This window comes from Blennius ocellaris (genome assembly GCF_963422515.1).
Source record: "Blennius ocellaris genome assembly, chromosome: 3".
Classification (NCBI taxonomy): domain Eukaryota; kingdom Metazoa; phylum Chordata; class Actinopteri; order Blenniiformes; family Blenniidae; genus Blennius; species Blennius ocellaris.
In genome coordinates, this window is record NC_137652.1 from 21,039,163 (window position 1) to 21,067,031 (window position 27,869).

Here is a 27,869-nt window from a genome sequence, read left to right on the forward strand (position 1 = left end):
TTGTGTCAAGAGCCTGTACTGAGGCTGTAAAATGCAGCTGCTTTGTCTCGGACAGACAGACAGACCCCTCCACTGATTCCACACGGTACATTTCCAGAATCCTTTTTCATTTTAATGAACACCAACTGTAGTTTTTTAACAAAAAAGAAAGAAAAAAAAGAAAGCAAAACAAAAGTTCCAGACTGAACGGGAAGGTGTGGAGAGCCTCAACAACACGTCACACGACTCGGTCGATCAGTTTTCCCCCCCAAAAAAAGGAAAAAAAAAATTAAAATAAAATAAAAGTAAAAACAAACCACATCAAATTGTAAATTCTATATAGATATACTCGCTCAACAAGTCTGCATAATCTGTCACGTTAGATACAACTGACGCTCACGTGGAAGTCACCTATTGTCACCACTTCAGTGTTTTGTTTTTTTTTTGTTTGTTTTTTTTTTTTTAAAGATTTAACCGCAAACAGGTTGACCCAATTTAAGGCTTCCAAGTCCGACAGGCAAATCGGAGCGAATCCGCGGTGGGCGGACCCCCGGACCCTTCTGAGGAGGCGATTCCTGATGGTGCTTCAGATGAAAAGGCCCCGGTGTTAAGTAGTGCTGTGATCTCTCTTTTTTTTTTTTCTCTTTAATATAGAAGATTATCTCAACATTTAAATAAAATCACTGCATGATGTCTTATAAAAACGCGCCTGGATCTTCATCTCATTGCAGGCTGCGGGTTCGAAGACGGGATTAAATATGCGGATGGATGATCTGATGTTCACAAATTGACGGAGAAGTGTGTGGGAACAGGTATCCATTCACTTTTCTGTTAATTCATCTCAAAAGAAAAAGGAGATAAAAGATAAAGAAGCTCGCGTTACAGAGTTTACAGAGTAGTACCATGCTCGCGCTGCTGGCCTCGTCTTAACCCTTGCTAGAGGTTCGGTGCCATTGGAAACTACGACGCGCGCTACGGTGGTTAGCCCCCGTTCCGCCCCGGCGCTGGCTCCACCATCACCACCCCGCAGAGGGGAGTATGGGTCAGGCCTGAACTAGCAGGGGGGGGGGGGGGGTATTGACAAAGCAGCAGAACGCAGAAACTCAAACTTCATGTGAATGATGGTAGCGGTGAGGGGGAGAGGGAAGAGGGAAGGGGGTTTCACAGTTTTCTCAGCTACGACGCAGAGCTTGTTGGGTAGTGTGAGCAGTATGTTTCTATGGTGCAGCGCCGGGGACAGAATGAGGGGGGTGGGGGGGAAAGAAGAAGTTTAACTACATTCCTGGTCTGACTGAAATGGATTTTGCTTGTTATAACATAGAAAGAGTCTGTGTTTCCAATGTAAATTCTTGGCTTCGCCTTCTTGTCTTCATCGTACAGTCTTCTTCAGAGAAATGAAAGCCTGCTGTTTACGCTCTGCTCTCCCACTCTGGGCTGAAGAGGGGAGGAAAGGAGGGGGGGAAAGAAGAGGGGGAGGAGGGGGGGCAGCCATGATTGCTGGGAGGTCCGCGCTGAGAGGGATTGGGGTTGGGGGGGTGGGGGATCCGGCGGGTCAACTCAGACGGGCGGGGCTTTGCGCTGCAGTAGATACTGGTGGATGTCGTCTGCGTCGCGCTTCAGCCAGGCGGCGTTGAGCAGTATGTTCTCACAGCACTGCTGCACGGTGCGCTCGGCCGCCGGCGCCGGGTGGCTCTCGAAGAAACTCTGCAGCCACACGAAGGATTAAAACGAATGTTAGAGGAGAAGCAGGACCGAGTGAGCCAATCAAACACTTTAAAAGGTGAGGCTGAGGACTTCTCTATTCGATATATTTGACAGTTGGAGCTGGTTCAGAACCCCCCGGACCATTTTCTAGGGGAGCTGCTCTCGGTTTAAACTGCTGGAGGATCAACACTGAGCTTCTTTCTAATCTCAACTCTACATGTTTCAAGATGACATGGCAATGACATTCGTCTCTCCTGTGGGCTCTCGTTGCCGTCTCATTCTGAGTGCTTCCAAGTGAAGAGTTCTCCTGTGACACTCACCTTCACTTCAGCAGCCATTTTATCGATGGCGAATCCATCGACTGTGAGCTGCAGACACACAAACACAACATACGTGAGCCGGAACCCTCAGATCAGAGCGGGGAGATGCTTCAGGGCGCCGACGTTCACTCAACCTTGATGAGCCGTGATATGAGGAAGCCTCCCTGGTAGCGGTTGTAAAGCTCCTCCCAGTTGTCCTTCACAAACTTCCAGGCTGCTTTCCGGCCTTGTTTACTGCTTCCTGCTACTCCTCCGATTACAGACACGGTGTCCTGTGGACGGACCTCTTCCTGTCGGGGTGAAGACATCAACGTGTCACCAGACGAGACGAACAAACATTTTCTACCGTTGACCTGATTGAAGTGTGAATGTGGTCCTGTTGATCTCAGTGCTGCATTTGATGCTATTGATCACAACATCCTACTCCAGAGACTAGAACATATCATCTTGGTTAAAGGTTCAACACCAAAATGATTTTGATCATATTTATCAGAGAGGTTCCACTTTGTTCATGTTAATGACTTATTACCTCATACTGAAGTTCCACATGGAGTTCCACAGGGTTCCGTCTCAGGATCTATACTTTTCACATGATACATGCTGCCTGTAGGAATATTATCCATAAACTCCCCAATAACTTCCATTGTTATGCAAATCTAGTGATAACCGAGACCAGATGACAATGATGAACTCGTTAAACTAAAAGTTTGACATAAAAGCCTGGATGGGCTGCGATTTTCAGATAAAACAGAAGTTTTTAGTTCAGAATTCTGTCACAATAATGCAACATTCATCATTGCAAATTTGAGTGTCGAGGATGTAATGATGCAGATTAGATGACAACAGCTCTCGTGAAGGTGAAAAAAGTGATACGAACTGTAACATGTGTTTTGTCTTGTGAACGAATGTGGTCAGGAACAGGAAACCACACATTTTAAACAGCGCAGGTGAGCTTACAGCGACTATAAACAGATCTGCTCAACCTGCAGCGGGATCGTTTCTGAGTTCTCCTCCTTTCATCTGTAATCTGATCTCTCCTGGATGATACGATCTGCACAGCAGCTCCTTTTTTATGAGTCAAAGTGAATTAAGTTGTTTTTTTTCATCACATGCTGAGAATACGGAGCCCCGTCTGCTCATTTTTTCAGGATAGACACAAATGAGTGAGATGTGTCTATCCTGATTGCTCTTTTAGGATTTGATCAGTGAAACTCAGAACACACATTAATAAGGCTGCAGACGGATGTGAATTTATAGCCAGGTGATCATGTCCTTCATTAAAATCTGCTTACATGCCTGCTAGTTAAAAATGGGACTTTTCTCTGTGTGGGATTACGTCTGAATTAAAGAAGACTGGTGTGACGTACCGAGAGGGCGAAGGCGAGGACTTTCTGGATGAGGTCGGGGGCAGAGATGGCTCCGAGCACTCGCTCAATGCGATTCTTCTCCTCTTGCATGTCCGCCTGCTTGTGGAGCTGCGAGAGCGAGAGAGAGAGAGAGATCAATCATTAAACAATCAGAGCTCAACGAGTCGGATCTGTTAAACTCTGGCCCTCGTGTGGAGATGTTTTACCTTCATCATTGTTTCCAGTGTGGCGCTGTCCCCATGCTTCAGCACTGTTAGATACACCTGGTGAAAACACACACACACAAACATGAGCACAGAACTCCCGACTGAACTGGCTTCTTTCAGTCAAACTGCACTCGTGTTGGCAAGATATAGAAAGTCCTCCAGTTCAGGCCATTTCCTGAGGTCACAATCTGCTTCAGACTTAGACCAATAGAACAGAACAGAACAGAACAGAGTAGCTCCATATTGCCACTGTGGAAGCATTTCGATCCCTCGTGTATACACACCATAGGAACAATGCTGACATCCCTGAAAAGCCTCCAATGCAGAGCTCAGGGTCAACAAAGGCCGTTCGTCTCTAAATGTACACAAAACCTCACAGGTGGGGCCATTTACAGAATCTATGAAACTCAATAATGCTTCAAATGCAGCTCTCAGAGATGCTCCAATTTACTGAAGGCATTAATTGCATCGCGTGCAAATTACGTGGCGAACAATTAATCAATAATTCAATGAATTGGAGCCTTAAGTCTGACATACAGAGATCTGGAGATCTTTGTTAAACACCCCATAAGGGATCATAAACTGACACTAAAAAACACCTCAGCAGAGGTGTAACACATTTCAGTTCATTCAGCTCAATTTCATCCCGAGAGGACTGGACTGGTAAAATATTGCCATAAACTTTTAAAATGTCTATTTTCTACAATCTTAACTTGAAGCAAATTTTAATGAACATTTCTGGATGCAAAATACAAAATACAAGAGTTGCATTCTGCATGTTTTTTTTTGTAAAATCCCCCTGACAGCATGGCTTTGAGGCTAGTTTGATAGCAACCAGGTAGCCATCTTTCATGGAAGCATCATCCATATCTCAGCTCAGGTCCCAGAGCTGTCTTGTGTCCGCTACTCTTAAAGAAATTTGTCATTGTTTTCTTTTAAATTGTTACAGTTTGATGGTTTGGGCAGATTGGAGCCTCTTGCGGGTCGGTTTTGGCTCATGGGCCTTATGTGTGACACCCCTGACGTTAATTAAAAATGCTTTACATGTTACATCAAACCACAGCGGAAGGTAAAACAGTAAAGACGCAGTGAATCCGACTCGACTCTCTAACCAGTCTTTAGTGGGTTTGCGTCAAATTCATTTAGAGAATAATCTGGTACCCATATTTAAAATGCATCGAGTGCTGGCTACAATCTTACACAAATCACACAACTCAAGTGCCAACATGTTTTTTGCTCCCATCCGTATTTTACTCTGACAAACGCATGGAAAGTTTTGTCTGTGTGAAACGGTGATATTAAAACGAGACCTGGCGACGAGCGGTCTTACTCACCGGGCTCCTGAGGTCTGCAGGCAGCACCTGCTTTCCTTCCACGTGGTCTCTGAATCTCCGCCGGGCCTCCTCCAGCGTGGGCTTGTGTCCCGCCTTCCCCAGCTTCCCCAGAACCAGACTTCGGAGCAGAGCATCCAGGTGACCTGCGGGGAGGTCGTCATCCTCGGGGTCAGCCTACGTCCTCCTCAACTAGACATCGCTTTCCTCTTTTAACTCCTTCAGCTCAGTCGGCCTCATAAAGGAGGTGTATCAAGGAAAGAAACCACTAACTTTAAATCATTTAAACCAAAATAGAAACACGGGCTTTACAAGCTCATGTTACGAGAAAAGAGTTCTAAGCAATATTGGGGTATACGCATGTGGAGTACAAATTACACTTAGCATTTAGTATTCAAATCAGCAAGTAGCGAAAAGTTAGTACTCATACTTTTCTTAAAAAAAAAAAAAAAAATGGAATCAGTGCATCTCTACAGCAACTCACAGCTGCATCAAATATTTTCTGGTCACTATAGCAGGTGAAACCGACTGACTTTTGTTGAGTAGCCTGCACAACGCATGACAAGTTATAAGAGCCTCCCTGTAAGGTGGATGTGATCCCTCTGGAAAACCTCAACATTGTGTAAACGTATCCAAGACGGGAAAACCCTGCCGTCCCGTATCCTGAGGACAGTCAACATGTTCCCCTCCTCACCTTCTCCAGGTCTGCTGTCCCAGCCCAGCTCCACTCCGATGGGGGTGAAGAGGTCCCGGATGAGCTCCTGGATCTCCTCGTGGAAGTCGGTGTGGGACAGCAGCGAGGACAACACGCCCAGGTTACAGCTGAGGTCGCTCCACACGGTGTAGTTGGGCTCGTTCACAAATGCCTCCATCAGCTTCAGCACCTCCACCGTGCTGATCATTCCTGCGCGAGACTGGGGTGGGAAACCAGGGGAGCTCGTTTAAAACAAAGACTGAGTGGATCATGGGAGTGCAGCCGTGAGCAGCAGTAGCAATCCAGCGGCTAACATGTCAGCAGTCTGAAGCATTTCAAGAGACGACAAAAACAGTTCCGACGGCCAGTTGTAAATAAAATATCATTTTATGTCACAATGCAAAGAATATTAGAAAGGCAATAGAAGAAAAGTGTGCACTTATATATATATCAAAGTAGAATTGTGACATACTGATTGGTTGACTGAAACCTGTTTAAGTTGTAGTCTATTACAGTCAATCTGTTTCACCTTTACGTGGGATTCATGATTTGAATGTTCATTTCTTGACAATTCAGGTGAAGTTGTTTATACCAGTTTAAGTGGATGACATAATCCCAATAAACACCTTCTCTTTACAAGGCAGCACAAGAGACGAAATGTGATTTTTGTTGTTGTTGTTGTTGTTGTGACTGAATAAAGTTAAAATAAGTTACATAATTCTGAGAAGAATCTTCATTTGAATTTTACAATAATTCTAGCAAACCAAAGCCTCTCTCAGTGAAGCTTTCAGCTTTAGACAATGCAGTTTCTGCTATAACAAACTATAAGTATATTCGCAATGTAGCAATAGCAACGTAAGGATCGGAATCGGGGAAAGTATTAGTATTTGAAAAATCTGATCAGTATAATTGTCAACATGGAGGATTTAGTGAAATGTAAAGATAATGATCAGACTGAGGCCTAGTGTAACTGTAAATATCTTTTTGGTTAGGATTGTACTAGAATATAAATCTCTTGTATTAAACCCACTAATACAACAACAAAGGTATCGGAGAACATTCTTTTGTAGAGAAGCAGGCAGAGAAACGTTGCCGAAGGAAACTAGAAAGTGTGAATCATTCAACGAGATGAGAAGCACCGTGTGAATATAAAAGCCAATAGAATAATAAAAAAAAAAAAAAACCCCGTCATTGTGATGATTGATTAGACACGTCTGTATCGTGAGCTTCCTGCGTTTGAGCACTCTGAGGAGGACCAGTTGAATGAAGCAGTTTGTGGATCAACATCTACTTAATTACCAGCATGTACATAAAGTCTGTTCAGACTATTAAAAAAAAAGAAAAGAAAAAAAAAAGATTTCTTCCCATCCTCCTCCACCTGCACAAACAAACAGGAGGGATCAACACCATCCCGACATTTATGACTGGATCTGACCACTGCATGACCATTCCTCCAATTAGTCATTGATTCAAACCCTGATTGTTGGGTAATAAACTCTTTGGAAGTGCGTTTTAAAGCTCCAGATTGCACAAGAGTTTGAAGGTGTGGCAGGACGTCTGCATTCTTCTCCTCCGGTAAACTTTTCCACTGCTCTTCAGTAGGACTTTTAAATGTGGGAGGATCCAAGACTTTGCGCGGAGAAGAAAACTATTCTGCAACCTGCAGACTGCTTCTAATCCCAGTTAATGATCACATCTATCCTTTTCAGATACGGGAATTAAAAAAGAAACAATCCTCGAACAAAGTTGCAATTTTTGAGAAGATTTTGACGACACAATAAAACATTTTTTTTATAAAAGGCCTTCAAAGCGCAGATGGAAAGGAAACCTTCTTCCCTCCAGTCACTGTTTGCCCCAACTTTCACTTTACAAGCTGCTCCATTTCTTCAGGTGAAACGTTTCCACTGATTCGCAAAAACTACGCACAATGGCAACGTGCATGTGTGTCTGACTGTTAAACCCACAGAGATGTTGTTAGTTGGTGAACGTGAATCGACTGTAGGTTTCTTTGCCTGTGTGTGTTAAACTGTTGAACAAATTAAGGATTTTACTTTTTTTTTTGTTTATTCTCTCCCAAAAAGAAAAAAAAAAAACCCAACAACAACATAATAATCTGGAAAATTTGCAATGTCAGAAGAGGTCAAAATTGTCTTCTTTAAACCAACACAAAAGTCAGATCATGCCATTTGTGTTATTTTCTAGAGGAACCACCGAAGGTGTGGATGGAGACAAAAGACCAGAGAAGATGAAAACTAAAAAAAAATAAAAAAGACATCCCATTTACACACCAACGACATTTGGAGCCACTGAAAACTACTCCATCCCCATGGAAAACGCTACTTATCTGAAATGGCCGGGGTAAATAGTTGTACTGCTCGTTTTCATGCAAATTCCATACTTGTCTGAAACACAAACATCATGTTTTCACATGAAACGTTGTGTAAACGGGTCGATTGGTGGGAGTATGAACGCAGTTATCCACGTCTTTAATAGATTACAACCACATGGCAAAGTGTTTCTCAATATGTTTGCGAATGAACCCCAGATCAAACACAGGGAGGGATGGCCTTCAGCAGGCCATCACAACTTGATATAAATAAATAAACAAACGATAACACAACCGCACTTGATACAGAATATTTTCCCCAACACCTAAAATGTGTTTTGTTTGACATTTTAAAACCTTGTACTAAAAAGATGCAGTGTTTGTTTTGGTGTACCAAACTTCACCTCAGACAACTGAACCGTTACAAGCTTTGACTTTGAAAGACGATCAGAAAGCTTTTCTGCTGAACAATCCTACTTCTTGTTCACTCTCACTGAAGCAAAATGGTGCAGAGTGCGTACAATCACGTGCTGCTCACATTATTCACAGCTGAAAGTGTACTTGTCTAAAATATACTTTGTGCGGATTGTTTTCAATTATTAAAGCAGAGCCTTGTCTGCTTCCTCCACTCTCTCTTTCCTCTCCAATTCCGCACCGAGGGCTTGTTTACAGAAAGGAGTGGACTTCCTTTCAAGCTGCAACACAACCTGTTTTGAAAAGGGAAGTGACGGTTTTATTGTTTAACAGCCTGTAAGTGGACCTGCGTGTGCTCCGGGTACTATTGAAGGTGAATATTGTGCTGAAACAACGTCTTTATGAACACAGATCAACCTCTGAGCGAGAGAACGCGAGTTCTCATGTGTGAGGCGCGGCGAGGAGAGACTTACGAGGGAGAAGAGGTCGTTCTGCAGGCCGAGTCGGTCCACCGGCTGTAGGCTGAGGTCTCTGATGCCCGGGAGAAGACTCTCCAGCATGGACGAGCTGTACTGTATGCGGTAAAAGCCCACGGTGCCGGGGTTGATCTGCGAATGGAGGTGGGTGAGGCCGTGAGAGAAGCGCTGCAGGTTTTCCTGCTTTGCATTGCGACTCGTGCAGTGGTCCAGAAAGAGGCGCTGCCCAATAAATCCCTCCAAACACTTCAAATCTTCCAAGTAGGCCAACTGGAGAGCGTGTCTGGACCCAACCATACGACACAATGCCACCCTGAAATGGTCACGTCTCCAACCTGAAGCAGTTGACTGAAGCTACTTCGGGTTGTTACAGAGAGAAATGTACCTCAAAAGCGCAATCGAATCAAAATGCATCATTCTGTTTGAAATGGATTGTGTTACTTCAAAATCAGGTCAGAGGTCGGATCACAAAAACAAAAAGGAAAAAAAAAAAAAAAGACCATTTACAACAAAGTTAACAGTGCACATGTGATGGAATCAAAAGAAACGCAGCTCAGTCTCTGCTGGTGGAAAATAAAGGGAGAAGAAATCTCAAAGCATTAAGATTACCAACTGAAGTCTTTGTATCTCCACCAAATCATGCAGCTATCGCAATATTATGGTAGATGTTAACTTAATATTGTGCAGCCTCAGTGCCAACTACATTTGGGCACATTTTTGTGACAATTGTTTAATATTTGCCAAAACGCAGACTTTTTAAATACGTAAACGCTGCGTCACAACAGGAAACCTTTTTAAAGTTTAGATTTATAGGTTAGTAGGGCACTAGTTTACCAGTGTGGCCCACTCGACCTGAAATTGGACGGTATTTGGAACCTGAACAAACATGTCTTCGACACTCCTCGTCAAAACTGAATTCTCATCCTGTGCTGTAAACATCAGCTGCAGAAAGGCTGATTCGCTTAATCAGAAAACTGTTACGGACAGAAACATCTTGCTGATTTTCCAGCAAGTCCTGTCTTGTTCATTCACACTCTGAAATGACCAAAACAAAGGTTTGATAAGACAACAAGTGAGGCAGTTGTCCCTCTTGAGAGTTCGGCAGGAGAAACCAGCAGAGTTAACTGACAAGACCACGTCATCTTCTGGAACACTGTGAACCTTGTTGTTGTTCGCTCTTCTCGGGACGTCCACTTGTATTGCCTCTAATTCGCGATTGTGACATTTGTCGCTGGTTGGGATTGTTTGGATCGGATTCATTTCAGAATTGGTCACAGATCAGGAGTAGACGCCACTTCTCAGGACGCCGCCATGACCCATGTGTTTTCCTGATCATTCAAAGTGTGAGGCAGTGCTGAGCACAATGACAGAAAACACTAAGAACACCCTCCTTCCTCACACTGGAGGTGCAATGCCCTGGAAGTGCTGGAAACAATTTGTCCTGTTTGAAGTTTTTGTTACATTTTCCCTGTTTAACTTTAATGCCGTCTTTATAGAGTACGTCGCTCTGTTGCATCTGTCTGCAAACTACACGAGTGGGGCGAACGTGCAGCTGGTTGCAGGCAGGTACCTACTCTACTCTAAAAAACTAAATTTAAAGCTATATCATTATAAACAATATTGTATTCTTCAATATTAAATTTGAGGGAACTCTTGATATGTCATTAATTTCAATGTATGGGTCAGAACTTTTCTGGAACCGTCCCTCGCCTAAAGGTATTTAACCATAATATACAACTGTCAGTGTAACAAGTTACCAAAGACGACCCCTGAGTTGGACAAGTGACCGTCTGCTGCCGGCCTCACCTTGACCCACTGGTCTGGACTGACAGCGCTCAGGGTGATGGAGGTCTCCGGTCTGTCCAGCAGAACCTTGAGTTTGGTGCATTTGGGGTCCTCGCTGGTACAAATGCTGATGGGGACCATCCAGTTGGGGCAGTCCTCACCTTTCCCAAAGAAAACACCAACCGTCAGAAGCTACATTCCAACCCTCCACCGGCAAAACGGGACCGCCGCTTCAATACACACTCACCATTATGTGGTCCGCTGGCACAGAATTTTTTCTGAGATATCTTGAGGACGCGGTCGTCGCCTTGCTACAAAGGAAACAAAGCCGTCAGACAAATGGGCTAAGTGCAGCTGTAAAGTGAACATTAGGTCAATTCTTCTGGATAATCTCACAGCTAATCCTTTTATTACTATCCTGTAATCACTGGCAGGATTCTGCATGTGTAGGAACCGCAACAACTCCTCAACTGTTTATTACATCTCCAATTCTGTAGCCATAATATCAATAGAAACTCAGACGTTCCATTCATAGGAGGTTTAAACCAGAGAAGTACCGTTGGGTTATTGCTCACCTGTTCCTGGTCAACCACTATAATCGGGAAGCCCATTTGCTTAGTCCACGAGCTCATGACTGCAGCGATGGGTTTCCCGCTGGCCTGTTCCAGACAGTCCCAGAGGTCCTCTGAGGGAAAAAAAAATAAAAAAATCCCAATTAAAAGACCAAAGAAACCAATTCCCTCCATTTGCAAACCCTCGCCGTCGTTCTCTTACCTGTTGATGCATTTTTATTTTGGAACTTCAAAAGATAGGCGTTCATTCCTTTCCTAAAGTCCTGCAAACGAAAGATGAGAAGAGGTGAACTTCTATCAACAGAATGCACCAAAGTCAAGTCAGGAGTGTGGCCACTAACCTCGTCTCCTATGTAGTTGTGCAACATGCGGATCACAGAGGCTCCTTTGCTGTAGGAGATGGCGTCGAATATTTCGTCCACCTCTGACGGATGGCCCACGTTCACCTGGAGATCGCAAAACAAAACTATTGACGACAACGGTCTCAGTTCTGTGTCTGGTTGAACGTGGAGCTGAAGGGACAGAGCTCACCTCGATGGGGTGGCTGCTGTCCAGCGCGTCCAGGTCAAGGGCGCGAGTGTAGTCGGCTGAAACGAACTGGGTCCAAATGTCGTACTCTGGGAAGCAGTGGTCCACGCACAGATACTCGATCCAGGATGCAAAACCCTCATTAAGCCACAGATGGGTCCACCACTCCTGCACAGAGAAAATGATACTGCTACCATACTGTGATCTCTCCATCACAATATCCCCAAATAACAGCTACAAAAATCCAATAAATGACAGTGAGCTGTATAAAAACTAACAAACAAGGGTCTGCAACCTTTATGAGTAAAAGAGACACTTTTGTGATTTTCCACCAAATAGTTTCTGATGTTTGTTTTTATATATATATATATATATATATATATATTCACTAGTTTTAAAACGCGTCAATTACAATTTAGGATGGTAAACATTTCATTAGATTTTCAGCTATTTTGTACTTGATTCCAGAGGATTCATCCTTCTTTTCCATTTATTAGACAATTTTGACATTTTAGGATAGGAATACTTAATAATCCCAGAGGATAATTCCTTTAAACATGGCTCCATGCAAAATAACCAGAAAGAAAGTTGAAAATCAAATAAGACAAGAGCGAAATTAAATAAGTAGTTTCTAAATATTAATATGTACAAGGGTTAACGGTGACTAATATAATCCCAGAAGGGTGAAATGAACTAAAACAAAGCAAACACTATTTGAGGAGTCTTATGGCCGCAGGAAAGAACAAGATTTTATCTTAACCTCCATGCTTTTATTCCTTTAGAAACTAAGAATGAGGTTTTTTTCCCCCACATTTTAGTGATTGTACCTCTTTTAAAAGCCCTTTTAATCATTGTGAAAATGACAGGTGTGTAAATAATAATAATAAAAAAAAAAAAAAAGTATAAATCAGTGAAAGCTTCATGGAACCACTAACAGATCGGCCAAAGAGACACATGGTTGCGGACCCCCCCCCCCCCCCCCCCCCCCCCCGGGGGCTAAAGCCACTCCAGCTGTTTACCATGGTGACAAGGTTCCCGAACCACTGGTGGGCGAGTTCGTGTCCGACCACCAGCGCCACCCACTGCCTGGAGGACGAGCAGGAGTTCTTGGGGTCGATGAGCAGCGCCGTCTCCCTGGAAGACAAAGAGACGGCTGAAGGAGACGACGGCAGCTCCTCCCCTCCGCCGGCTGTGCTGCTCATTATCAAAAAACCTGCGTCAAGCTGCTGCACGCCGGTCACATACCGGATCAGCACTTAACAGGTGGCGGCTCATACGGCTGAGTCGCCAAGCAATTAAAAAAAGCCATCGGAGATGTCGACCGAAAACAGACACAGCAGCGGCGAGAGCCACTTCATTTCAATGTCACTGAAAGCTGCGCTGGCAGCATTGAAAAGAGGATTATTTCCATAAGTTTTATGGCCCTGAAATAATCTCAGTTTATATACAGAGTATATTCACACTGACGCTTTTGTAAAGACACTAAAAAAGTAGGGACTCGTAGACAAATAGAATATTGGTGGGTTGAGACATTGGTCATATTCAGTGTTGTCTAAACTCTGTTTGTCGATCAAAGAAAAAAGAAAATGTGTGTCGAATGACTTTGTTGAAATTTGTTCCGATCAACTGAAAGAGAAAATATTACGAATTCAGTCTAAAATTAACTAGAAGATCTCATGAAAACAGCCTGTTTTTGTTTGTTGTCTTCATATATGAGAGCTCATGTAAACACAAGGACAAAGCTGCTCAGCTTTTCATGAACCACTCACCAAAGTCCTGAATGACCGACACTCCGAATTGTCCTTGAACGCCTCTTCACACAGATTATTTTTCTGTTCCTTCACTGCTGTTAAAACACTCCCAACGGAGGAAAACTATGATCTGATGCACATTTAGGCTAAATAAACGAGACTTAGAAGTTGCTTTTGACAGTGTCGAAGACCTAATTATGTCAATTAATCTGGGAAATTGTCGATCTTATTACCTTTCTTAACTCAATTTTATAGAAATTCTGATGACCTTCACAATCTGGCACAGCCTCAATTTGCATGTTCAATCAAACCGACAGAAAAAAAAATATTAATATAATTTCTCAGACATCAAAAAGCCAACAAAATCACTAAGACCCATCAGGAGCCAACACGTATTACATTCAAAGAACAGATTGGACATATTGTAGCTCCTGTGAAGAAACTTAACTGGTATTGATGTGAAATTTAATGTTTAGTTTCAAAGAATGGAGAAAAGACTAACAATGGCCTTAGCCTGCAATAATTGGCAGTCTGAATTCTTCTGGAAAAGTTTTCAGACATTAATTATTGTATTTCAGTTTATACCATTTTTTATGGAAACGCACAGCCCTAATTTCCAGTTGTAATGTCAGAATGCAGATGCGTGATATTTGTTAAATTTTTTTTTTTTAATATTGATGGCACTGCTTGAAGAGCGTTTAAATGTACCTGTAGGTAACAAGGCCCCAGTTTTCCATGGCACCTGAATAAGAAGATAAAATATAAGTTTCACTCTCAATTGGACTATTTTCAGGTAAAAAAAATCTCATGTTTCAGTGTGAATTCTCAATTACTCACCAGCAGCGAAATCGGCGATCGCTATTAGGTCAATTTTAGGCAATGGATAAGGAACACTGAAGTAGTCTTTGTAGAAAGGTAAGGTCTTCGTAGCAACCTGGAGGGAAAAAAAAATGGAACACAGCTTAAACATTTAAGATTAATGTTCTACTCTGCTCAGTTCCAGTTCTCGGAGCGGAGGTGTTGTGAGATGCTGTGTCGTGCTGCTCACCTCCAGGGCAAACTTCCCCTGCTCCGACTTGCCGACCGGCGTGTACACGCGTACCGTTATGCCGTCCGACGACTGACTCTCCACGTAGTCGTATTCCCCGATGACAAAAGCTACAAGGTATGTGGACATGATGGGCGTGGTGGCGAATTTAACTTCCACGAGGTTTTCGTCCTCTGGGTATGGCTTTCGATCGATGACATTCTGCAGAGAGGGGCGACAGTGAAGCACAGCGGAGCGAAAACGGTCAGACACAGCCGACCCGGATGGTCATTCCCAACAGTTATTTCTCCGGTTGCAGCCCGTTGTCCTATTCGCTGTAAACAAACAAAAAAAATCAAAAAGGGGAAAACATTTATGATCCCCAAGTGTGGTGCAAATATCCTGATCCTGGTGCAGTTTTAGGACGTCACCAGTGGAACTGAAAGGACATTTCTTTTACCAAGTGGCTACATCGGGGGTCGGCAACCCGCGGCTCTTTCGTCCCTCCACTGCGGCTCCTTGAGCCTCTGTCCCACTGCAGTTCATCCCGGAGGGACGTAAGGAGGCGCAGTCCCGCTACAAAGAGTGGCGTAAAATGTAGGCGGGTCGTGAACGACGCAGCGATGTAACGTCATTACGCAACAATAATGGCATGAAGAACGGAGAATTGCAGCTTCAGGTCATGACAGCGGCTCAACTGGCATCTGAAGCTGGGAGCTTCCTGTGCCTTTCACAGGAAAACCGCTGCGCTGCGGCGCGCCGACAATTCCAGGAGGTTCATTGCAGACTTGTTGAGAGTGACGGCAAATTCTAGTGAATTACAAAACAACTACAGGACATTGAAAGCCACACCACTCACACTCATGGTTCTAAAAATCCCAGATCTCCCACATATATCTTCCATTTTAATGATGTGTCGCAATAAAGGAGCAGAGAGCTGCAATGCATTGTGGGAGTTTCTGTTTGTCGTGTTTTAAATGTAATTATTAGGGGTTATGTTAGGTTTGTAGTGTTGGTAATAATTGTGTTGTGTTTTTGTTGCTTGGTTCATGTAGTTAAGTTTATTAGTTGTAAGTTGGCAACCAGCAGTGAAGAAGGTTTTGTGTGTTGTGTCCTCCTGGCATGGTCTGTCTGGGGGAGTGTCAAAATAAAATGTGTGTGGCTCTCTGGGAGTTGTGTTCAGTGGGAAACGGGACCAAATGGCTCTTTAACCATTAAAGGTTGTTGACCCCTGGGCTACATCCTCTGTGGTGGACTAAACTTCTTAATCTGCCGGTAGCGCTAAAACAACCAACCCAAGGTCACAGTCTATGATCTGAACCAACAAACTCACAAAAAAAAAGTCCTGAGTGGTTTCTCAAGTCAGATTAAGAAATGAGAGAAAATCTGAACACTTTATTAATCCCACTGTGAATTTACTGATTTCGTAAAAGCAAGCAGAAGCAGAAGCAGGAGACCCACCCCCCCTCCCCCCCCGCCACCACTTCCATGCTGAAAATGGTTGCACGAAAGGATGTTTACAATACAGTAAAAGCTGCTCCACAAAAAGTTAAAATCTCAGGACATTTTCACTTCCGCAGGCTGAGGACAATGCAAACATCCTGAAAACACATTACAGTTTCATTATTACAAGAAGGCTCAGGAGGATGTAAAACTGGGAAAACTCTTCTGCTAAATAACCAGACGAAGGAAAATAACTCAGAGAAGTGATCAATTCAGGTCCCGAAAAAAAACCCGCCAGTATGTTGCATGATGAGCGACCTTGGGTAACGTCGAAATCCACCGACACATCAGGCCCACTTGAAGAAACCAAAAGAAAGCTCCATCTAACACGAGATAGAAAATTCACCTCCTCGGCATCTAGAGCTGGGCAATATAATGATATTATCAATATTGAAAAATACATAATTTATAAGTTTTTGCATTTAAAACTTAGTTCTAAAAGTCGCCACGATTCACTCTTTGTCTATTCCCACCGCCCCTCCTTCCTGCACTCACGGCTGACGATGTCTCAAGTTTGCAGACAGGCGCAACATAGTGACCTAAAAGACGGCGCAAAACTTTAAGAGGAGGATCTGCTGGTTTCAACCCTCCAACGTCGAATCTGCAAGAAATGCAAAATGCTGAGCTCTGCCTCGTAGAGTGAATATTTAACACAGAGCGGGTTTTAATATTGTAAAAATTAACAATAGGAGTAAATTTCCACAAATTAATGAATAATCTCACGCTGGCTTCTCATTGATTTTTTTTTATAACCCAATGTGCCATAAAGTTTAATCTGACTGGGTGAGATCCCCCGACCTTAAAATGAGGTGAATGTTTCAGGTCACGTTAAATGAAGCCTAAATCTGTGTCAAACAAACGACCCGTGGGCCAGAACCAGGATGCGAGACGGTCCAGTCCGGCTTGTGAGATGACAAATCCAGAGAGTGGAGTTATTGTTGCATTTTTCTTTTTAGTTGCGACAGTATTGAAACAGATATTTCACTGTATTTTGCACCAGGATACATCGTTTTAAAGTGGCACGATGATGAAATTGTACTTATTTTGAAAGGTACTCATTTCTGTGCATATATTCTTATTTGCACTAAAACGTTTCGATTTGTGGTGGTATGTGTATTATTGTTCAGTCATTTCACCGGTCGGACACTCTCCGGGTTCTCCTTAAAACTAAAATGAGTTTGACCCTTCTGGCTTTAAACCCTACAAACATCTTTTTAAAGTGGGATCTTTTTTTTTTCCCCCCCACCATTTTTCTGTAGAATTCATGTTTATTTTGTGCAGCCGGTGGTTAATCAAGGTGCCTGTGTTGCAGTTTGATTGTGACATTGACCCAGAATTGTCTTTGTGATAAAACTTGTCAAGAAAAAAAAATCTTTGACAGTGGTTTATATCGTATTTCAACCTTTTGAGGAAAAAAATATGGCGATAGGATTTTTTGGGGGGGGCCATGTCGCCCTGCCCTGCGCGTTTCCTCAATGTTGATCTGACCTTTCTATAAGTAAGAGTAAATCTTCATTAAGCGCACAGTATCCACAGTTCTGTATCGTTTTGAACCGGGTCTGCAAAAGGTCAACGTATCCTTGCAGAGGAAAGGTCAGGAGAGAGGCTGAGTGGCCTCACCCTCACACAGCTCTTCCCATCACAACCACTCCAACCTTTCACTACATCTGATGCAATCGCATCCGCTACATGGGTGGTCGTTTCCCTCCTCCCTGATAAAAGAGCTGTTGTGGAGAAGGCTGTGAAAACACAAGATTACACTCGGAGCCCGTCGGGCTGCATTCATGTCATTCACATACAGTCATCGGGAGTGACCAAATTTAGCGTCTCCATCACGGCCCCAGACGGAGGAGAGTTCGCCCGGGGCCGCCACTGTTGTTGGAAATAATCCAAGCCAGATGAGGTTTTTTTCTGATGCGATTCAGCCGCCTTCGCTTCCGATTACTCCGGACTGATGATGTGGTATGAACTCGGGGACGCTTCCCTCGTTCTGAACGTACCCTGGTTACTGGTTATTCACAGGGAGATGAACGTAACGCTAACCGGAGGAACCGTCTGCCCTCTTACGTAACGCAACAAAAGAGAAAAGAGAGAGGGAGAGGAGAGGAGGACAGACGGACGCACACACGCGCAGAGGGGAGAGTGACTCAGACATGGGGAGCTCCTGGCGTGAACGTGTGACACGTACCATATTTGACAAGGCTACTCGGTCCTTGGGAACTATCAGGGCGATGTCAAAGGTGGCTTTGATAGCTGGCTCGTCCCAACAGGGGAAAGCTCTGCGAGCGTCGGTGGCCTGGTGGAGGAGGAGGAGCAGAAAGAGGAAGAGGAGGGTCAGAGGGGAAGAAGAGGACATAAATAGAGAGTCTGAGCAGGAGTCTGAAAGTTCTCTCGTCACAGAAAGCGTCGGAAGCAAAAGGTTCAGTTGGTCTGTGCAGGTTGTGACCTGGTTTCACCTGCGGTCCTTCACTTTCAGTCCAGCCGTCACCGCAAAACCCACACAAGCTCATAAAAAGAGGCAGAGCGCTTCACTAAACAAAGTGATTACTGCTAAAAATGACTATAATCTCAACGTGAGGCCAATTTGAACGTTTCTGCCAGTTAAATGTCTAAAACAAAAAACCCATCTCCTGCAGCTGTTGCATTATGCACGTTTTTACAAACAGCATGGCTTTGAGGCCAGTACTAGTTTGCCAGCTGTCATTGCAGCATCACGGGTCTCAGTGTTGTGTCTGCTACTCTGAAGAAAGTTCTTTTAAAGACTTCAATGTTTTCTTTGAATTTTTTTTAATCTTTTGCCTCTTGACTCATTTTCCTTGTACATGTTGTGTTCATTTAAACTTGGGCCTTGGTTATTTATCATCTATCTCCTTGGTTGAATCAGATCGACTGCAGTCGGTCATACGTTGTAGAGGATGTTTCTTCTTTTATCCAATGACGGGAACAGCATGAACTTATGAAGCCTCTTGGATAAGAGGAGAAGCGTCCGAAGATATACGACCGAGACTCGACTGCTGTAGATCAACATGCTTGGTGTGTTTCATCAGGCGTTGATGATTTATGCCTTGTTTTTTGTAGTTTATTCTTTTCTTCTTCCGTTTCTTTTCCCACCAACAGCCGACAGTGAGAGCGTGAACGAACGCCAATATATGATGGCGAACTTGAATATTTACACGGTACTACTCTGTGAGAGCATGTGCAGGGGCTAGCATTTTTATTTGTTTTATCTTGGTTCTCGTCTCATATCTTAACTTTGGGTGGTTCTTTGTTCTTTCCTCAACTCTCTCAGCCTTGAGCGTCTTTGCTACTTTGCCTTGTTGTTTGCTTTGGGTCTCGTACCGTGCGAGTCCCTGTAATCCCAATTTACCTACGAGCTACAAGCAAAGTAACCAAACCTCGCTGCTGCTTGCAGTAAAAAGCTGTTCACACTAAATGACAGCTGAACACAGTGACAAGTGTAGAAATGGAGGGAAGATCCTGGTTTTATCACCATGTTGTACTTGTCTGTTGATACCTTTGGTTTCACATTATTGTTGCTGAAGAATCTATTTGATTCTGGATTATCTGAATCGCATTTTTCATGTCGGAACAGATTCGAGTGAAAACATGTCACGTCTCTGATCTCGGTAATAGAATTAAAAGTAGCACTGTGTGCCGAATACTTCAAGCTCAGTCATCCTCATGTTTCTGCACTTTGCCACTCTGTATGCCTTTTTTCAATTTTAAGAAAATATATAATATAAAGCTTCAAAAAGCCTTAAACCTCCACTTATTATAATATAAACATATATTACACATGGTTACTGATCATTAAATGTAATAAGTTTATTATGTTAAACACCTTGCACGGATGCATATAAAATACAAATATATATTTTCATGGTAATTGTTGGTTTGCTGCAAACTACTGAATGTTTGTGATATATTTTCTTACCGTCTTCATTTTTCATGAAGTAAAAGTAAATTACTACTGCAGTACTGGACATTCCCATCATAATAATCAGCATACTATACCAATGACTTTTTTTAATCAAGTTGATTGTATTTTTTTGTGTTTGGCCTCATTTCATTGCTTGTTGTTGTTGATCTTCAAGCAGCTCTGTGGTTTTTATGACACTGGTGGATAAATTATTGATTATTGCTACGCAGTGTGTTAAATATAGTATCTTCTTATCATTTGTATCCTGGAGTTTCATAAACACACTCGGATATTCTTTAATTTCTCAGTTCATTTATTGACTGAATGAGGAATTATCCAGCTGAGGAGCCGACGACTGCGTGGATTGACCCGCTTTCAATTTTTTTTCATGAAATAAGCCCTTTCTCACCCAACATGGAAATAGTACAAATGTTTAAGGTGGCTTTAAAGACCAAAAACCCAACCACGCAACGGTTCTGTGTTTTCCCAGAGGAGAGTCTTCCTGTCAGCCCCGGAGGCCGTCCACTCACCTCAAACTGTGTGACGGCAGCATAGCGGATCTCCCCTACCGGAGCTGTGTATTTACTTCTGTAGAATCCTTTCATTTTGTCGTTCAACTCCCCCACAAAGTCGATCTTCAACGTGCCGGAGCCTGGGGAGGTGGCACAGAGAGAGAGAGCGAGAGAGAGAGAGAGAGAGAGAGAGAGAGAGAGAGAGAGAGAGTTGAACGTTTGTTCAAATCACAATCAAAGAGGGGAAATGAATGCGTGTCCACATGAGGTCCGCAGAAACTCTCGCAGCTTTTACTCAGGCCCCGTTTATATGATAATGTTTGCAACCGTTTCATTGCATTTGCCTCCATCTTGTCATGACTCCCAGTCTATAATCTCTGTTTTGTGCGATTTCATTACAAAAACAACAAAAAAAAACCAGCACCCACTCGTGGCCCGATGTGAAAAACTACATTGTTTTCAGTGTATGTCATTTCCGTGGCAACAATCATTTTCAAAACGTTGCTGCGTAAAGGCGAAACTTTTCTGAGATGAAGATGCAAAAACGAGGCAGTTTGACTGTCATGGCGGTTACTCTTAATACAGTGCAATGCCAAAGGAATAAATAAAAAAAAACAAAAAAAATGTGTTACTTTTAAATACAAAAATGTATCAATTGTTTTTGTGGGTCAAAATGTTCCTTTGACAACCCAGTGCCCGTGTTCACGAAGCTCCTAACTCCTCACTCAGCCTAAAAATTCCTAGCAAGGAATCTTAGCTTAAAAGTGATTTAGGAAGTTTCTGAAAAAAGCAACTCTGAGCAAGGAGTTGACAAACTTTTATCTAACTGAGGTGACCCCGTGGCTATGTAGAATGCGGTCTGCTGGAAGCTGTGATTGGTTGTTAGCGAAAGGAAGAAAGAAAAAAGCGCTCTGTGCTCCTAGTAGTGAACAGAGTAAAATTAACCCATCAAACATCTTATGCTGCATATAAAATATGTAATCATGAAAATTATTTTGTCATGATGATGAAACTCGGAAAAAATTTATTGAATTGGTACGCAGCTTAAAAATGATTGAACTTACCTCGTTCACGTGCCGATTATTACACTGACTTGATTATGGCTATCTTTTCTGTCCACGCTGGTTATTATTACCACTCATAGTGACAGTGACATCACTTAGCGCTACTTTTAGTCTGAGGAGGCTTTGTGAATACGGCCACTGATTTTTAGTGCGCTTCAATATTTGAGACTCCAGATGTTGAGTTTCAATCTCAGTTCACTGACTGGATTAACCTCTGGAGGTATCGTATTAGTTTTGAGGCCCAGAAGCGACGCTATAGATGTCAAATCTCTGGCGTGAAGTGTACAGATGTGGAGGCCTGAACTCAAACTAAATGTGTTGTACCCTCATGGCCAAATACACACAATGTGAATTTACAGACTTGAAAGCATCTGCACATTCGGATGTGGGTGAAAAAAGCTTGTCCTCACCTTTCTGTAGAGCGCTGGGAAATGACAGTGTGACTTTCTCATCTTCATTTTGATAGTTGAAACCTGTAGCATTAATTTCTGAAGAAAGAGGGGGAAAAAAAGACAAAAGACGTAGCTATGAAATATACCCGATGTAGACTTTCACACACAGAGATGTTGACCGATGAAGAAAAGAAAGGCGAGTGACGGCTGGAGGAGCCGGACGCTCACCTTCTCCTCCCTCCGGTGCAAAGGAAGCGGTGATGATGTCGATGTCGGCGCAGTTCATCACGATCTGATTTGTGGCTTGTGTGACCTGTAAATATTGACACAGAACAGCTTAACGTACACTGGGACAAGCTGAGCTGCACCACCTTTACAGATCCAAGTTTTAAGAGTTGAGGCTGGCTGAAGTCTCCTTCCAACAATTACATGTACAGTATATTTAGACAGATGTCAAGCTCTGACCTTCTCCAGTGCTCTCTCTCTCCCTCTCTCTCTCTCCGCCTCTCAGCCTGTGTGCTCTCCTCTCTGTGCCGTCCTGCAGGATCTCTGCCTCACTGAGCAACTTCCTGCATCCAGTCCGCAGCGTATCGATTCACTTTGATGTCAAAAATCTTTTCTGCTCTCCATCCAACCCCTTTCCTTCTCACGATCCTCCAAACTCCCGCAACACCGCAGAAAGCCCCACCTCAGGCTTCTTCCTGGTTAGAGAAGACTTCAGGAGTCACAATCGCTTCGTCGAGGGAAGGGGTGTCCAAACTCGGTCCTGGAGGGCCCGTGCCCTACACGTTTTATTTCTCTCCCTGCTTTAGCATACCTGAATCTAACGACGAATGTCATCAAGGTTGTGAAAAAGCCCAATAACGAGCCCTTTATTGCAATCAGGCGTGCTGCAACTGGGAGAGTGCTAAACCCCCGCAGGACGCCGGCCCGACAGGACCGAGGCTGACCCCTAAGCCCCGATCTAGGGCGTCGATGCCAGTAACAGCAGGTGTTTAAAATAGGACTCGCAAAAGGTACGACACGTCCAACTTTAATTTTAAATGTGGTTAAATGGCACTCGCCACAACAGCTATGGATTTTTCCAACATCTGTTCTTGGCAGCAACAAGGGATGCTGAAGGGACTTGGGCACAGATAAATTAATGAGCGACATCCTGTGTTTGAGTTTATCTCCCCGGCACCTTTCTCCGAGCCGTGCTACATGCTATTCCTGGCTTTGTCTGACTATTCACTAACCTGTAACAAGACTAACGACACTCCCTCTTGCAAAGGACGGAGGGCCTCACACGTGGTGTACAAGACAGCAAAGTAGGATGATGAGAACAAAAGACAAGTCGGCGGAAACAGAAGACTCTGGATGAGTGCAGACTATACCCAGAGGCACACTTGAAAGTTGTGCGGTTTTAAAGAGAGCACGGGGACGGTCTCAGTGTTAGAGACATTTCATTTTAATTATCTAAAATTAAGAAGAAGGCCCAAAGGTAAAATATGCAATATTTTTAGTCCAAAACAACCCAAAAATAAATCAAGATGTAGCAGTTAATCAGAGAAGTTCAGCCACGAACAGCACCTTACTGCTGAACCGGGCCGTCACTCCATACTTCCCTCATGTGCATGAACCAGTCATGTAAGTCAATGTTCTGGATGCAGACTCACTGGCTATACAATGCAACAAATATCTTCTCCAGTCCTGACTAGTTCCATTATTTTTTTTTTCCATCTATCAAGACACTACGAAGTTACACTGAGCCGCTTAGGACTGATGTGTTCAGCCAGACAGCAACAATGCCAATGATTTATGAGATCACAGCTTTTCTAAAAGGTAGGGGATGAAAAAAGGAGCTCCGAGAAGAAGCGCTTGAGCATTTGCTTTATGTGTGTCCACAAGTGAAGCTTTAGTTATCGGTACTAAGGCAAAGAGAGAAACATTTGTCAGGATAGAGATGCACCGATCCAGGTTTTTTGACTTCCGATCTGCAACCCAAATTTGAATATCTGCCGATACCGATATTATTCTGATTATTCCTCCAAACAGTGACATGTTGTCATGAAAAGTCAATTAGCACAACGGGGCTAGTTCCATAGCATGCTAAGCTGACTGCAAACTGTGGAAAGGATTTCCTGACTCATTACTCCGCGTCTCATTGAAACCCGCCTCCGTTCGGGAAAATCCATTCCACATTTTGCAGCGAGCAGACCAGCCGGAACAAAAACACACGTGGACTCATTTCAGCAGAAGCACAGATGCGGCTTCATGGATCGGAAACCTGCGCAGGTTGGATCGGAAATTTCCGATCCGTTAATGCCGTTCATATCGGAACCTGATACCGATACTGGGTCGGCCCGATCCCGAGGATTACTGTATAAGCACTGTCTTCAAAAACACTAGCTCAAGTAAAAAACCTGAGAGTCACTTTCGACTCAGAGCGTAGGTTTACCCCACATGTAAAGCAAATGTCTCTCTCTCTGGGGCCAACACGGAGATGCCGATGCCTTTGTCATTACAGCGATGCACTCATCACCACAACGTTGAGGCCAGAGCTGGAAAGAAATAAAACCTTCTAAAGATTATGAACGGTGTCATTTCAAGAGACCTTATCTTTATTTTCAGTTCCACGGCCAATAACCAACTAACACCCTTTGGCTCCCTGAGCAGTGTGAGTCATCGACTCACAATGTGCTGCGATCTGAAGCAAGAGACATTGTTAGGAGTGTCTGGTTCCTGTGCTATGTGCTTAAACTTGTCAATGAGAGGCTGAACGAGTGGCTGCTGCTTTAAAGAGAAAATTAGTAGATATTCAAACGATGAGTGCAGACTTGGGCTGATAAATGCAAAACTAACGTATTGTTTTAGCAGCATCAACATACACAACACATGGAAACCTGAGGCAAAGATATCAATTAACACCAAAGCCAACGTCGACCTCAGATACAATCATTCCGACACATTTGACCCAAAATGTATCATAAGCAAACTGCTGAAAATTGCAGTTTGAAGCAGCTCATGTAACATTGCAGCGTCTTCATGATGTATCCACGTTTCAGTAGTGAAACAACAAAGAAATAGGCACTGGATGTGCTGTAATGGTGGGGGGGGGGAATTAGAAAACAAAGGAATTGAAACTGAACGAGTAACATGGTGACAGATTGAATGAGTGTTTTGAGGTTTGTTTGTTGTTGTTTTTTTTGTTTTTTTTTAAAGATGGGATCGGCTCATCCTGTTTTCTTACAGGTAAAATCTTTTGGATAATGAGTGCATGTTTAATGTGCCAGCTTTCATGCAATTGTGGCAGGGTTTTTATCTTTTTTTTTTTTTACAAATAAATTGATATTTCAACTCATAAAGGGAAAAATTATCAGAATTTCATATCCCAGGAAATACAGAGTCGCTACAAACTGACAACTGACACTTCAGAGAGTCACTGATTAATCAAACATGCAAAGACACTGAACACAGAAAGGCCCACAGTGCTTATCACTGCAGCCCCATAAACACAACGCATAAAGTCAGAATTCAACGTCTCAACCAGAAGATACTCCGTCCTCGTCGTGACTGGTAAAGGACACTTTGAGCTTATTTCTGTTACGCATGAAACAATGCAGCAACAATCAAACACACAGATCTTCTTAAGCACCTCTTGAAAAGTGAAGATTTATAAGAACCACGTGTTAAAATAATTAATGTTTAGCAAACTTGGTAAATTGTTCAGCACAAGTCTTGTTAAATCTATGAATGATGCAACATTTTGTAGCTTGAGTTGACTTCAAAACATTTATCCAACCAGCAACTAACAGGCAATTAACTACTCACGTATCTAGAAATTAATTAAAATCCTGACTATATATAGACTAGATTATAGCTTCTCTCTCACTGTGATATACATATGAACATTTTTAGATACAACACACACAATGAGTTGAGAAACAGAAATGTTTGACCTCTTTATATTCGCATGAAGCATGTCATATCTTTCCGACATTCACATGTTGGCATTTACGATGAATTACAATTTGTAAGAACACCAGAAGCCTCAGTCTAAACTGCTGTGTTTAACTGATCTGTTATGTATCATTACATAATAATGCAGCTCATCTTTCAACTCATCATCTCGGTTCAAGATATTTCAATCTGAACTGGCCGGGGCCTGTACAATGATAGCACATTATCATATAATAGCCTTTACATTTGCAATTTTGTTTTATTGCTAATAACTATGTGCACAAGAAGTCTGCACTGAAGAAAAACTTTATTCAGGAGTCAGTGTTGTGTTTGGTCAGAGCTTCATGCAAATCACTAAAGGCAGTTTGAGTTATTTGAGAATTGCCTTCAATGTGTTTTTCTATTTGCAGGGTCACATTATGGGCTGCAGTGAACACTGTAGAGCAGGAGTGCACCAGAAGGTTTCAATAAAACTGGCTTTATGTTGAGATTGTCGTCATTATTAGTAGTAATTGTTCATTTTACATTTCCACACCACGTCAAAGAAAAGCCTTACAGCTCAGATTTAAAGGTTATGCTGGAACTATTATAGGTCCAACCCACTTGATGGAAATTGGCTTCATGTGACCCCCTGAACTCAAATGTGTGCAACACCTTTGTGTTGCACACACACAGACTGCATGTTTGAGCCCAGCAACACATCTTCAGAGGATGTCTACATCCTGCGGAGCAGATGAGAGCTAAACTTACATAATGACACACCTGATCTTCTGGGAGTGAAAAGTGCCTCGGAAGACAGACTCGGGTCTCCATACGTCACAATTGGCTGTGATCGGCTCCGATAATGTGTCTGCAAACAGGCAGGCGTCTGCACACCGGCCCAGTTTACACGCCACCAGCTCCAACTCGGAGCCCAAAATAAACGCAAAAAAAAAAAAAAAAAAGTGTTTGCTCAGTGCGTTAGTTACACATTACCTGCCCTGCTCACTCCACACAGTTGCACGCAAATGTGTCACGAGCGGACAAAACTGACTTGACCAACCCTCAAAACATTGGGAGTTTGACGTCGAGTCACCGCAGCAGAAAATAATAATAAAAAAAATAGATAAGTGCAGTCAAGCGTGGAGTTTATAGGCCATTTGTAAGCCGTTAACCTGAATGGGAGGCAGGCAGGAGGTGGGAGGGGGCCACGCCGTGTTGCCATGATTTAGCAAACATCACTGAGCTCGCTGCTAGTCTAGGCTACATATCGGCTTCAGTAAGTGTCTGCTGTTCCCTGGGTCGAATGCACCGGATCCACGCTGGGTACGGTTACAGGCACGGCCCCGGGGCGTTATTAATACACATTAACTCGCTCGGCAGGTGCTAACTGCACGTTATTGACCGGTTTTGAAGCAGCGGGCTAGGCTAACGTGGGAGGCAGCCCCCCCCCAAAAAAATAAATGTGCCGAATGGATGCACGACTGGATTGGAATCGGTCTGCTCGGTAGTATAAATGTGCAGCAGACGTTACTCTCTTTCGTGGCTGTGAGTCGGGGCGGGGGAGAGCCGTCAGAACCGCTCGCCGCTTAGCCTTCCGCGGCTAACGTTAGCGGCTAGCGGCTAACAGGTTATCTGCAAATTAGCGAGTGGTCAGGTTTAGCTGGTCAGATTACATAACAAGATCTCCGTCGTGCGCACACAAATCCAGCCGGACCCACATACCTCCACCAGCGCCTCCAGCTTGCCCTCGAAGGTGAAGTCGATGAGGTCGGGCTTCAGACACAAGCCGTAGTTGACGGGGTAAACGTCAGTCGGTAACCGTACGAAGGGCCTCCTCTCGGGCATGGTTCTTGTATTCTGGCCGAAGACGGTGCTGTGTGTAACAGTAGGTACCGCTATGAGTTTTATTAGCACGGAGCGGAGCAGAACGGGCCTGGACACTGAGGATGGACAGCAGGCAGTGACTCTGTGCACGAATGACAGCGGAACCGTGCGGCCCAGGAGCAGCGACATCAACTGAAACCCTCTCGGCTGTGATATGAGCGACACTTCTCTCTCCGCGGCGCGCGCACAGC

At 43.6% G+C, this 27,869-nt stretch overlaps 2 protein-coding genes across 2 annotated transcripts in view; both read right to left on the reverse strand.

The window, feature by feature from the left end:
• Positions 1-27,869, reverse strand: part of LOC308148835 (histone H3.2) — a gene marked incomplete at its 3' end in the record, with an annotated part of 132,954 nt that overhangs the window by 73,425 nt on the left and 31,660 nt on the right. The window lies entirely within an intron of this gene.
• On the reverse strand, positions 99-27,855 carry npepps (aminopeptidase puromycin sensitive). The gene is made up of 23 exons (XM_080520673.1): positions 27,517-27,855; positions 22,099-22,183; positions 21,889-21,966; positions 20,433-20,554; positions 18,172-18,279; positions 14,502-14,702; positions 14,291-14,387; positions 14,162-14,195; positions 12,722-12,836; positions 11,706-11,870; positions 11,516-11,620; positions 11,377-11,437; positions 11,178-11,287; positions 10,850-10,913; positions 10,624-10,763; positions 8,815-8,949; positions 5,602-5,821; positions 4,911-5,053; positions 3,577-3,633; positions 3,371-3,478; positions 2,138-2,293; positions 2,004-2,051; positions 99-1,683 (listed from the first exon to the last, which is right to left on the reverse strand). Exons 1-23 carry the CDS (start codon positions 27,805-27,807, stop codon positions 1,537-1,539), a joined length of 2,790 nt encoding a protein of 929 aa, XP_080376799.1. The 5' UTR covers positions 27,808-27,855; the 3' UTR covers positions 99-1,536.

Coding starts and splice junctions, on each gene's coding strand:
- npepps (XM_080520673.1), bottom strand. CDS start 27,807: ATGTCGCTGCTCCTGGGCCGCACGGTTCCGCTGTCATTCGTGCACAGA. Junction 14,388..14,501: donor AGGGGAAGTTTGCCCTGGAG/GTGAGCAGCACG, acceptor TTTTCCCTCCAG/GTTGCTACGAAGACCTTACC. Junction 10,764..10,849: donor TGCCAGCGGACCACATAATG/GTGAGTGTGTAT, acceptor TCTTTGGGAAAG/GTGAGGACTGCCCCAACTGG.